Source organism: Pezoporus occidentalis, unplaced genomic scaffold, assembly GCF_034315485.1.
Source record: "Pezoporus occidentalis ecotype Australia unplaced genomic scaffold, CSIRO_AGI_Poc_V1 ctg67, whole genome shotgun sequence".
Lineage (NCBI taxonomy): Eukaryota > Metazoa > Chordata > Aves > Psittaciformes > Psittacidae > Pezoporus > Pezoporus occidentalis.
In genome coordinates this window covers 2,638,829-2,652,464 of record NW_026916019.1, presented here as the reverse complement: position 1 = coordinate 2,652,464, position 13,636 = coordinate 2,638,829, and the positions used below count along the sequence as shown (strand labels likewise).

At 41.3% G+C, this 13,636-nt stretch overlaps 1 protein-coding gene across 8 annotated transcripts in view; it reads right to left on the bottom strand.

The window, feature by feature from the left end:
* ARID1B (AT-rich interaction domain 1B) overlaps positions 1-13,636 on the bottom strand; it is a 329,485-nt gene that overhangs the window by 90,781 nt on the left and 225,068 nt on the right. For all 8 annotated transcript variants that reach the window (XM_062640854.1, XM_062640859.1, XM_062640855.1 and 5 more), the window contains one exon: positions 9,428-9,671. In XM_062640854.1, coding sequence (XP_062496838.1) covers positions 9,428-9,671 — 244 coding nt within the window. The remainder of the gene's footprint in view (positions 1-9,427; positions 9,672-13,636) is intronic.

Genomic DNA, 13,636 nt, shown 5'->3' with positions numbered 1-13,636 from the left:
CATATGTTATTTTTTCTCTATGTCCTTTAAGCCTTTCATAGAAATGACAGTTTTGCTTGCATTTACACTGAAGTAGAAGATTGCAAAGGGTTGCATGGATCTAATAATTCGTAATTACTTGGGACACGACATTACATGTTTGTTAATGCAAAAAGCACATGCTTCGATTAGAGAAAAATCGTTCTCAATTTCTTTAGAAAATGTCAATTAACCAGAATATAAAATTCAATTGATTCAAGTGCTAAATATCTAAAAGCTCTTAACAAAGGACAGGGCAGTATTTCTTCCTTATTTTTGGCTCACTTCTTCCTTCCAGAAATGAAAACTACTCTGACACACACTTGAAACATAAAACCTTAGAATTCCATTTAGAGAGCCAATCCAAGTTCCAAAAGGAAGAATTTTTCATTATCAATGCTCATTCTCTAGACTACATTTGTAACTGCAAGTTTTTCTCTAAGCTGTTCTTCATTGCATCTGTTTTTAAGAGCCTGAGAAGCACAACCAGTGTAGCAGACATACACTTCTAGTATTTTCCACCTAATAAAAACCTTAACTCCTAAATTTAACACAATTAACAAATTCTAAGAAAACCATATACCATCTTTCATGTATAGTATTTCAGTGTGAAAACATACAAGATGCCAAAGAAAGAGTGAATGTGAACTGAAACTGCTGATTCTTAGCTGCATTTCTTTTCCCTTGATCCAGCTACACGTAAGAATTGTTCAGGATAAAGATTCATTATCAGGTGGCATTAACTTGAAAGACCAGCAATGATGGTGTTTCACTCCTCCCTGCTCCTCCTGACTCTAAAGTTCAGGCAAGCAGCTGGAAATTGGAGCAGTGCTGATACCTGGCAATGAACTATTTTGTTAGTCCTACCTGCTGCTTCTCATACCAGTCCACTGCCTGATATTAATGGGTGTTTCAATAGCAAAATGTATGTGCTCTCATTAATGCTATCCTCAAAAGGAACAACTCTTAGATCATCTAGTTTTTCTTATTGTGTTATTACATATCACAGAGGCCCATCTCAATGGTTCTCAGGGACTGTGGAAAAAAAGGGCAAGTTGAATGCATAAAAGGATAAAAGCACCTTGAGGTAAACCTGCTTCCAAAACCCATTTGGTGGGTCTGATCCTCCTAGAAGACAATATCTATCATGCCATATTTCATCTTGCCCAACAATGATAAGCTCCAAAGACTGGTGCAGAAGCAGAGCAATTTTTCATGTATTTTTAATCAACAGAGAACTTTCATCTGGTGAGCTCCCTCCACAAGGTCACACACGCTACGCGCTGCCACGTGTCTCTCATGCAGTTTGCAAACACCAACTTTTATGTCAGCTTCTGTTTGGAAGGGGGAATATCAACGTTAGCAACCCCTCGTTATATCATTTATAAACATGCAGATGTGGATTATTAAAGATTAATGCATTTTGGGATTGGTGTCGGCATTCCGTTTGTCTCACGCCGAAACCAATTCTGTTATTCATTAGTCAACGACAAATCACATCACCCTGTTGTAGAAGAGAAATCAAAGGTGCAAGTGTGAATTGAGAATAAGTGATGAAACTGATTACTAAGAAACTTAATGGCTGTAATCAATCAACACATCACAATAATTTGAGTCCACTGTTATCTGGAGTTGGGGAACAAACAGAAAAGCTCACTATCAGAGTGAGTTGTTCTTATGTTGTTTACTTTCTAAGAATTCACTTCGCAATTTGACTTCCATATCTACCTATGGAGCAAAGCTGTCAAAGGGCTGTCTGAATCTTTCAAGCCACTGGCTCAACCTGCATGAATTTTGTCTCTAAGGAGGAGACCGAGTATCTTGCTTTTCATTGTTAAAAAAAAGAGAAACATGATATGGAGGTAGTTGAAGTGTTCTTCTTTTGAAGCTAAATGGCTAATTTCTAGCTGGTCCATTACTAATTCAAGCCATATTTACAATTGCTTGGGTTCTTTCTACTAAGGAGGGACACACCACATATCCATCTAGTCAAGCCTGATAGTAACTATGAAGCATGAAGACCACTTTAAATATCTCTAATGGCAGCGATACAGAGTCCACTGAAAAACTGGAAGCCCCAACAGCCTATCCCATCACAGAAACCAAACCACTTAGGCCATTTATGTTCTATTTTATCTAGGTATAACAACCATCTGTCAACAACAACAAAAACACACTGATGCAAACATGAGAGACTTCTCCCATTCACTCGTCAATCGCCGATAAGTACTGCAAAGGACAAGGGAGTGAAAGACAACCTTTTAATGTTTGTAATATGCAAATTAATGCCCTATTAGGCAACACAAAGGACAGAGAATCTGTGTTTGTGTAGGCAAATAATGAAACAATAAAAACCCCAAATGGTCAAACCCAAATACACACTGTATTAACTTTTTAACCTAAGTGGGCTGAGCAAAAAAGTCAGAAAGAAATGCAGTTTAATGATGAAATGTAAACAGTAATTGTCCAAGGCTGGGCTTAGAGTATACAGCTAAACAACAAACATACCTGTCAAATCTTGGCAGCTGTGGTTTGAATTTTGTTATGTGAACCAGTGCAAGTGCTTGATTATGCAAAGATTTTAACTGGATTTCGACAGCCATCATACTCCAGGTGGATCTGTACCAGCATCACACGGGCTACCAGTGACTCACAGGGCTACAAGAAGCGGCCTGCTGTAGGAGTGCTGCCACGGCATGCACACTAGCAGATGCCCCACCATGCTGGCCGCTTGGCAACAGCCCGGATGGTGAAAACAGGCCTGGCAAGAATCAACAAAGAGAACAAACCAGATAGGGAGCAGAGCACAGCTATGTGAGTGCTGCCAGCCTGGCTGTCTAGGTGAGTTTGTATGAAGCCTCTGTAGGGTGCTGGACAACCCTCAGTGCCATGCTTGTCAGACCCTGCAGGATGTTCAGTTCATGGGTCAGAAATGTTCATCACTGGCTTATACAGCAATTAAAATACTGAAACTGAAATGTGTGACCATGAAATATAAATACTGATAAGCCAGATATGAAGCAAATGAAAACACTTAAAACTGAAAACTACCTCTAAAAAATAATCACCCAGGACATGCTGGTTTTGGTGACTTGTGTTTTTTCTATCTGATGCTTAACTTAGAGCTGATGAAAAACAGCAGCTTGATGGTCCTGGAATATGAAACCCTCTGTCATCAAGCAAAACTAACACGAGGAACTAGAAAAGTGTGTCTCTGTCTCATTTAATCTCCTGCACCTGTTCTCAGAAGACCACCTCTGCAGAGAAGGACACCTTCCTGATCTCTCTGGCCAGGCTGCAAGTATGATAACAATTTTGATAGCTCCTTCTGTAGCACGGGCTTTCCTCAGCAGACTAGGCTGAGACTATTTAGTTATTTCACAAAGCCCTGAGACAACAGATTATTCATCAGCTGTGACCTGGGCTGAATTCTAATGGGTATCACAGGTTAGATCCTCCATATGCTAGAAGGAATGCCTCAAGCTAGAGTGCCTTACAATTTGCTTACTTTTCCTCTTTTCAAAAAGACAGAAAAACTCAAAATGTTGTGCACACCTTTCAAAAGAAGGCGTTTTAAACTACTGCTATGTGAAACCTTCATGTATTTCATTTGCAAGCATTCTAGATTTGCAAAACTGCTGAATAGATGTTTTGTGCACTAACAGTGATTAAGAACATAGCTACGTCAATGGCATTTTTTGTTTTGATTTTTTCTGGTCCGGATGCCAATGAACAGCATGCATCTTCCCTGCAACAAGCTGTTGCAAGATTTTTGCCTCCGGAGAAGCCAAGGGGGAAATATTGATAGATGTGTTAAAATAATCTTTCTAGACAGGGAAATCATATCCATTTTACAAGGATATAATCCCCTTCCTTGTTCTGCAATTATTTAAGGATATCTGTAAAACAAAATTAAAAATTCACAGAATTACAGAATGATTTGGGTTAAAAGGGATCTTAAACACCATCTAGTTCACCCCCCCTGCCATAGGCAAGGACACCTTCCACTAGACCAGGTTGCTCAAAGCCCCATACAACCTGGCCTTGAACACTGCCAGGGACGGGGCAGCCACATCCTCTCTGGGCAACCTGTGCCAGTACATCACTACCGTCGCAGTAAAGAACTTCTTATACCTAACCTAAATCTCCCCTCTTTCAGCTTAAAGATATTCTCCCTTGTCCCAGCCCTACATGCCCTTTCCAGCTTTCTTGTAAGCCCCCTTTAGGTACTGGAAGGCTGCTATAAAGGTTGCTCTGGAGCCTTCTCTTCTCCAGGCTAAACAATCCCAACTTTCTCAATCTGCCTTCATAGGAGAGGTGGTCCAGCCCTCTGATCATCTTTGCGGCCCTCCTCTGGACTCACTTGAGCAGGTCCACGTCCTTCTTGTGTTGGGGCCCCAGAGCTGAATACAGTACCGCAGGTGGGGTCTCACAAAAGCAGAGTAGAGGGTCAGAATCACCTCCCTTGACACTTCTTCACACTTACCTATGCAGCCCAGCATATGGCTGGCTTTCTGGGCTGCGAGCACACACTGCTGGGTCATGTTGGGCTTCTCATCAGCCAACACGCCCAAGTCTCTCTCCTTACGGCTGCTCTCAATCCATTTTGTGCCCAGCCTCTGTTTGTGCTTGGGATTGCCCAGACCCAGGTGCAGAAACTTGCACTTGGCCTTGTTGAACTTCATGAGTTCACATTGGCCTACGTCTCCAGCCTGTCAAGGTCCCTCCGGATGGCATCCCTTCCCTCTAGCGTGTCAACTGCACCACACAGCCTGGTGTTGCCATCAAACTTGCTGAGGGTGCACTCAATCCCACTGTCCATGTCATTGTCATTGACAAAGACATCGAACAGCACTGGTCACTTTCATATGGTAGCCTTCTCTCCTTCAGATAATGTTTGAAAAGTCCATGCCATAAAACATACCAGTAGTGGTGGTCAATGGAGTGAGCATGTGGAATAACTCAATCCTGAGCAAATTATTTTTCCAAATTCTTGTTTAAAACATGACTTGTCTGATTGGCTTGTCTTACTGCAGCCGCTTCTGGAAGCAGTTCAACTCTTAGGCTTCTCCTTTTATAAGGCATGAAAGAAAGCATCACTCCTATTCAGATTTTTACATTAAAATATCCTTTTGGACTATGATAGACTACTGCTTATTTTTTTCTTCTCTCAGCATTTTAATCACTCTAGTCTACACACTCATTGATTAATATGCACAGCAAGGCAAGGTGTCCTGTTACAGCTCTCTCTGGGTATCCCATTCCCCTCCTGCTCTTTTTTTCATAGAATGTTAGCTGTAACTCTAATGCTGACATGTCCTGGATTTCAAGCTAGCTAGCTGATCAATACAGGAGAGGAAGACCTCCAGAACTGAAAAGAATAGAACTGATCACTGAATGGAACACATCCATTGACTCATATACTAGAATTAAAGATGTGGGCTATTTTTAATCAGAGAAGGGTGCCAAACACTGGTTAGCATAAATTAAGATGACCAGCAATAAGATTCTTCGGTGAGAGTATCCACACATGGCTTTTTTCCTAAAAGTTGTAATTCCAGCTGTATCTGAGATCCTTGGTGCAAGAAAACATCAATACAATTGCAGTAAAACCAACAATGCAGTTGATGCTTAACAGAGTGAAAATAAGCTTGTTTGTTCAGGAAGTGAATGTAATGTATTAAAAGCACAAGTCAAAATACTGATCTGTGTGGAAAAAAAATCCTTTTACATATTTCTGAAGACAATATTTGCTATTAAATATTAATATAGGATATCCTTCTCTTCCATACAGATAAAAATCCCTGCAGAGGTTTACATATAATAGAACCTACTGACTCATACAAAACCTGCTTGTCCACCATGGGTTAAGGGATTCCTGGCCTATCAGCAATCTTCCACAGAACTCTAAATATTAAAAATTTTTGCTGCTTACACTGCAAGGGAGAAAGAGCTGACAAAAGCCTTTGGCCAGTGAGATCAAAATTGGGGATGGGGGGAGAAAGGGGAGTTTAGCTTATTTACATTTTTGCTTTGTTAGTAAACTGGAATGGTTGGAGCAGGAGGGAAAGGGGAAAAAAAAAGACAGAAAAGTGAAATTAACAGCCACTAAATCTTCTGCCAACAGCAGTGCATTTTGATGATGTGCTGCATCAGCTTCCACTAATGGTTTAGGGTTGAATCAGGCACAGTTCAAGACCTAAAGCAGTGCAGGGCATTGCATCTCATTCTTTGGAAGAACATGTATCCTAAAAATAAAGAGAGCAGAATTTCTGGCAAAGCAGAATAATAATCTACTTAACACAAACCAGAATGTAATTCTGAATCCCCCAAAATCATAAGAGACTATGATTTCATAAAAGACTGGCGGAAAGGGTGTGTGAAAAAGAACTGTTACCCTTCTGAGAGAAAACTTTTTCTGAACAAAACCCATCTTAGTTACTTTTTCTGCTCTTAGGGGTTAATCTCCCTGGTCTATTCCAGTCAAGCAAATGGAAACAAAGTCTGTATATGTGTGTGCCACTTACCACACAATATATCCGTCCAGTATTTCAGAGAGCACAGGAAGGAAATGCCCACTGAGCTAGGGACGTGCCAATGTCAGTGCTGCCTGTGCCAGTCCATTCCCGTGAAATCTGTGGCGTGCGGCAGAAAGCAATGCAGGGTGGCAGGCTTGCAGTGGGGTGGGGAGACAGCTTAAACAGGCAGTGGGAATAGAATCAGCCATTTGGGAGGTTTAACAGGGGGCTGTTTGTTTGTCTGCCCTTTTGATGTTAAATTAGTCTTCAATTTTGTTGTGAGGAGGGAGGCATTGGAAAAAGGATGCTTCTCTTCCAGTAAACCCTGGAAAAGCAACACCTTTATTTTAATGGCCTTCCCACCAAGAACCCCCTGCAACATTCTGGCTTTCTCTAGCCATAGCTATCAGCAACACAACAGCTGCTCATTTTACAATGACTTGCTGGAGAGAGAATGATTGAAAGAGCCAATCTATGTCACATGGAGAAGCTGTGGCACAACATTGCAGGAGGTAATAGGAGAGGAATGAGGTCAGAACAAACAAGGGTAGGGTGAGAACGGAGGGGAAAATAGCAGCAAGCAAAATTATTGAAGGCAATGCTGTAGCACACAATCTGTTTAAAAACGGCCACAACCTGAACACTCCGAACAGCCACAGAAATACAAACAAGCTCCGTGTTACTTCTTTATAGGGTCTCGTAAATATGGCTGCTGAAAAAAGCTACCCCAGTCCTAGCAATGAAGCATAACAGCAGGAATACACTTAGGTGAAAGCACAGTCGAATTCATAGAGCTTGAAAGCCCCAGCACCTGGCGGCGTCCTACTAGTTGCAGAGTTTTAAAGAGCAGCTTTGTTCATGTCATTTTGTAGCCTGAGAACCATGGCAGCAGCAGCAGCAGCAGCAGCGATGCTCCTGCGGCTGCCTGGCTCCCCTCTGGAGAGAACTCACGCTTGGGAGTTCACCTTTATCAACAGAGCTGCAGAGAGCAGGAGCTCACCCACGCTGGGACAGCACCAGCGGGTGGTTTTGATTTAGTGCCATTCATAAAAATCCTTCCCGAGGAAGAGCTGCTTTTGTGTGACTGCAGCAGACCAGAAAAGAACATGCAAAATGGTGGCGATGGTTTGTATGAAGAGGCAATACTTTTCAGTAGGCCAGTCACAAAAAATTAGCTTTTGGGCTCAGCTGAAGTGATGAAGCGACTCTGACCCTGACCTGTGGCCCCACTCCCCTTTTATTTTTATCTCACAGGGATCAACTGGTTTCATAGAAGTTATTAATTCTCCCTACATTCTGTTCTGTTCTTATTTATCCTTATCTATCATGGCTACAATAAAGCTACTTTCAATGTCATAACTTTCTTTCCCTATTCAGCAATCAGGCTGATAAAATGCCAATCCATTTACTTGCCTGAATCTGACGATGGAAAAATGTTACCTTTCCAGCTAGGTGGGACTCCAGTCGACAAAATGGATGGGCTTCACCATGTACTGTAAAATATGCTGCATACACAAAGCTACAATATTGCACATAATGCAAATATTCCAGTCCTGCTGCTGTCCCTGCTTTTCCTGACCCACCTGAGCACATGCTGCCAGTCAGAGTGGCTGGAAAGGGAAGAAATAACTGCAGGGCACACATGAAGCATCAGGGCTCGACATGCTCAGACCACATTTAAGTGTGCAACATTCCTGTGTGCACTGAGCTTACTCCCCTTTGCTTATCTAGTTTAACCTCTGTATACAAACAGGCACCTACACTTCACACAGATACTTTTGTTCTGAATACCAAAACACATGCTACTCACTGAATTTTATCCTGCATTTGGTTTACAGCATATCTAATGAAAATGCATCATTGTTTTTATCTCTTTTAACTGAGCTCCATGTTGATTTTTTGTGGTTTTGTGAGCAACTTATGTTATCCCTGGGCTAATGTCAGCATTCTCCTGCTCTTAGGAATTCCCCTAGTATTCAAAATGTCAGAAAACAATCAAAAACTTGGGCATCAGAAAGAGAATAAACTCGTCTGAAATACCAAGTGCACATTGCTGCCTGACCCCCTGCAAGCAACATGCAAGATGGGTGGGGACAAGGCAAGAACTGGAGTAAATGCATGCCTGTTTTTAATTCTGAGTGTCTTAAGAGATTTCCACAGTTTTCTGAAAGTACATGAATGACTGTGTGTCACACTATGTGGCACAAGAGAGTGAGTGGCAAGCATGCCACTGGCATTTCAATTATTACTGTGGAGCTGGATTCCTAGTAACTCATTGACCTTTGCAGTACTAAGAAACATCTCATACAGTATTCTCTATTCATGTCCAAAATCACATTATCACAATACAGGGTTGGAAAATCTCTGCCTCATCTTGTGGGTCTGAAACCACCACAGAAGTCAAAGAGCCAAACCTAACAGAAATACACAGTAAAACCAAAAAAGGGACACTGTAAATAATCATAGAATCATAGAATCGTTAGGGTTGGAAAGGACCTTAAGATCATCTAGTTCTAATCCCCTGCCATGGGCAGGGACACCTTACGCTAAATCATATCACCCAAGGCCTCGTCCAACCTGGCCTTGAATGTGACACACAGATGACACACAAACCAAATATAAAAATTATGACCAAGTATTCACATTGGTTGATAAAGACATTTATCAAACACATACGTGGAGTCAAGCTCCAAACTTTGAGCACTCTGAGGTTTTGGCAGCTGAAGTTCAGATGGAATTTAACCATGCTGTAAGTATGCATTTTTTTTTCCCAGAAGGCAGCCCTGAAAGTGCAGGATTCTCAGAAAATAAATTAATTCATATTACAGGAGTATTTATTTATTTCATAAACGAGTCTATCAGTTTAATTTTGTTTGTTGGAACAAAATTACCTGGAATACTTGCTGGAGAAATGGGACCAGATCTCGACTGGTTGCTTCCAACAGGTGAGCCTACAGGGGAAGGTGATGGGCCCCCAGGGATGCCAGAGAGATGCGGAGAAGCATGAGGGGAGAACGGAGACTGTGCAGGGTTGCTCTGCTCCCCTTGGCTGCTTGTAGAGCCTGACGCACTAACAGCTGAGCTCAGGGTTGCTTCAGTTCCAGTCGGCAAGTCGTCAATGGATCCAGATAAATCCTGAGGAAAAAGAATGTAAGTACTCCTATGAACTCATATAATACTCAGGACACAGGACTTGAGAGCTGGCATGGCTACCAGCTCCATTTGTTTACTTATTGCAGCAGATAACTGAGACGTTGTCTTTGAATGTTGGTTCACATAGTTAAATGATGGCAGAAAACAAGGATAGTATATACAATTCTCCAATAAATCTCTAATTATTTCAAGAAAAGAACAAGCAAGGGCAACAAACGAACTGGAACCAAATTCACTCAACAGTGAATTTAACCTTTTCCATCTGGATTAAGCTTTCAAAATTAATCCCACAAATTCTGCCTGACAATACTAAAACTAATGAAAATGATACATCAGTTTCATTTTCACACAGTATTTCATTTTGGGGTTTGCTACCATTAACAATCACAGCTTATATACTTCACTCTTTAAACCATCACCAAAACGAGAGAAGGGTGTAAAATATGCAGCTCTTCTAACCCTCACACGCAGCTCTTTCAGTTTGCAGAACAGACGCAAGCAGAGGCCCAGCCCTTGGCAGCAGCTCATGACCTGCTGGCCACCTACAAGCAAGGAAGGCCTCTTCTCTATTTCCATCAAGCACCAGCGTACAACTCAGTTTCTCTTCCATTTTGTTTGAACACAATGCTAAAAGTTGCTCCATTTCAGTTCGTAACTGCTGCATTTTCCATGAGAAACTTCCTTTGTAGGTCAAAGCACATCTGAATTCTAACTACAGATTGCTGGGCATACTCCCTAAAGCTGTAACACAGGAGTTATACTAGTCTTTGGATCTGTGGGAGTACTTTGTTTTTTTAAACCATTGTAAAATCAGATATGAAAAACTGAGAATGCTGTGACAAAGCAAGTGTGTGCCCCTTAACTGTCAGAGAAATTCCTAAGCAATCACAGAAAAATCTCACATAAAATGAAAAGTCACAAAGATAGCTGTGCTTCTGTGATTACTGGCAAGGCACAGGTTAAGGAGCACATTACTATTTCTATTAGTGAATTAAGGTGCAAACAAGAAGCACAGAGCTACCACACATATAAAACAAGTCATTAAATGACCTCTGAGGCTTTCAATAACTGGGATGACATGGTGTATTACTTTGGCTGCTTCACTTTGACTTCACTTGCCTGGCTCATGCAAGTGGTTGCACTGTAGACAATGGTACCCGTTGTCTGAGTAGAAGTCAGGCATGGACTGAAAAGAACTGGGCTCTCCCTGAGCAAAGAGCTCAGTAAGCAAAGCCTAACCGCTGCCTAATTTTCGTAATAAAAAATAAATGTGTCTATAGAAGCTACAGAAATTGGACAAAATGCAAAGTAGTGTGTTTTGAGTAAGAGTCATGCCCGATGCTGACCAGTTATGCTATGTGGAAAGCTCACAGCCAGTCTCCCCTAAGACAGACAGTCTTCCAAGTCATGGAAAAAGTAGGATTAACAATTTAAACACCAGGAAAAATCATTTAAAAACACCTAGAACACTACAGGTTATTCCTCCTCTTGCATAAGCGTAGTAATACAATTCACTCAGCTTATCTCTCTGCAAGACACCTTGCAGACCTTATTTCTAATGAATTTCCACTAATGCTTCAAGCACAACTCTCACCACAGATTAATTTTGCTTTTTCTGACAAGCACATGAAAAGCAACAATTAAGATAGAGACTTCAGACTGTGTGGACTCTGCATTCGCTCAGAGTAGAGTTCCAGATCCCCACAAAAGGAAATTTAATTGTGAAATGGGCAGTAAACTATTTTCTTTTTCAAAACTATTAACTGTAGAAAATATGAACAAGAAATAACACTGCTTGATGCTGTATAGAGCAATGCTTGGGATTTTTCACAGCAGAATGTATTTGGCAAACAGGTAAGCAATTACTGCTTTCCATACATAATATGGTATTCTTCTAAATGGAATCAAGCCACTGCTGTTGTGATGTGCAACAAATGCTGCAGGAAACGCTGATAAAATAAATGCTGCTGAAAAGCATACATAAACCCTTGAAAACCGAATGTAGCAGAATAGAGCCTATTCTAAAAGAATATAAATTCTGCATTAAAAAAAACAGATTGGTATCCAGCTGAGAAAAGATATAGAAAACACAGGGGTTTACATTTAGAGTTAGAAAGGGTGTGTGTATTAAAGCTTTCATTTGTTTCAGCAAGGCACAAAGTACCTGAAAAACAAACATGCCGAAATAATGAAAAGCCATGAAGTGGCTAGCACTGCCCATGGTGAAATTATCTCTTGTTCAGAGACCAAGGCAAAACCTGACCACTCCCCACAGTACCTCTCCAGCCTGCTGAACCTGCATGTGGGGAATAACCTTGGGGCAGGAATGAAATTCACTTCTCCCATCAGGTCACATCTGACTTGTACAGTCTCCTGTGCGGATGGAGTGTTGGAGGAGTCGCAGGTGTTTCTTCAAGTGCTTGCCTTCCAGGGATTTTCTCACCAACTTGATGCAACTCCTTCACAAAAGTGGAAGAGGAATGCTACTCAAAGAGCGAGGCTACACCAACACCCCTTCCCCCCTACCCCAGCACATGCAGTTGGAGCAGCCAGGCCGTCCCATGGCACCTGCAGTACCTTGCGTTCCCCATGTGTGCTCAGCATCAGCACTGGGGTGTCCTCCCCGTGCTGGGGAACTTCGCCATCAACTCAGCTGCCAAGGATGCTATGGTAGCATTCATTCATCAGACCCATCAAGAAAGCTCATAACAAGGTTGCTGTCAGGACGGCATGAAAGCTGTAGTCTATCTAGATGCCTGGCTGTGCTACACAGACTTTATCTTGTGTTACAGTGGGCTAAAATGAAAAATATCAGCCCTTCTGCACAGCACGGTTTTGCAGATCATTACTTTGTGTGTTTTGTTAACACATGCTTTGTGGCCTTACTAGTCCTCTAAGGTAGAAATCCTGAGTAGGCAAGCAACTGGGAAACTTCCAGCATACAAAGGCTTTAGGAACACCTCTGTTATCCACAAAAGCTAATTGGGAAATTACAGAGGAGAAGAAAGACTTTATGTGAAGCACCCGGACAGAAAGAGCAGAAGTCGACTTACTGTTCTGCTATTATAAGTATTTTAATGCTTGCTTTTACCTCAGTTCAACAGAACAGTAATGAAGTTGTGTGCAATTTCCACATCACAAACATTTATTTATATATAAAATACTGTACACATACACAATTATATACCTAAATTACGTGGATATTCTTGCATTTACTTAGCACATCCATATGAAAAGCTATTAAAAAGCTTACTAATAAGAGAAATTCACAGTGGTTTAAGCAGATAGCCTAGTTAACAAAGAAGCTCTGTAACTAATACTCCTCTAGAGGACAATTTAGTCAGCAGGGCACCAACTCTATTCTTCTTTTATAAGTACTATCAGATCTATGATGCCTGTAAAGAACAGAGAGACCTTACTTACTGCATCTCATTCAAACCAAGGCACCTTCAAGCTACAGTGCTTCCATTTATCTTGTTGGAAAGTTGGCAGGTTAGGTAATTGCTGGGATTCTTTTAAGGGGCTCAAGTCTTCATACCCTAAGGCATGCCTTAAATTTTGCCTCTTTTCAGAGGTTTTTTCTGGAAAGTACTCTTTTCTTCTGCTAAAATGTCGGAAGTCTGGAATTAGCAGAAATCTCTTGTTTCTTGCAGATCTGTTTCTAGAGTAATTTTGTTATTCTTGCCTATTGGTATGACTCAAAGTACACCAAATCTAAGAAAAAATGAAAGTAATATTTTTCCCCGGTCACAAATCTGTATTATGGTTTTGTATTCTCTCTGTCAGCTTTACATCCTGTATTATGCAGTACACCCAAGCCAGCTTTCAAAGTTAATTTCTACATAATACCTTGATTACAAACTGAAATGTCCCTGTGCAAGATCTATCTCTTTTAGCAAAGTGTTTTATCTCTGACTGTCTTCACTTCCAGCCTCACCTTCCACCCA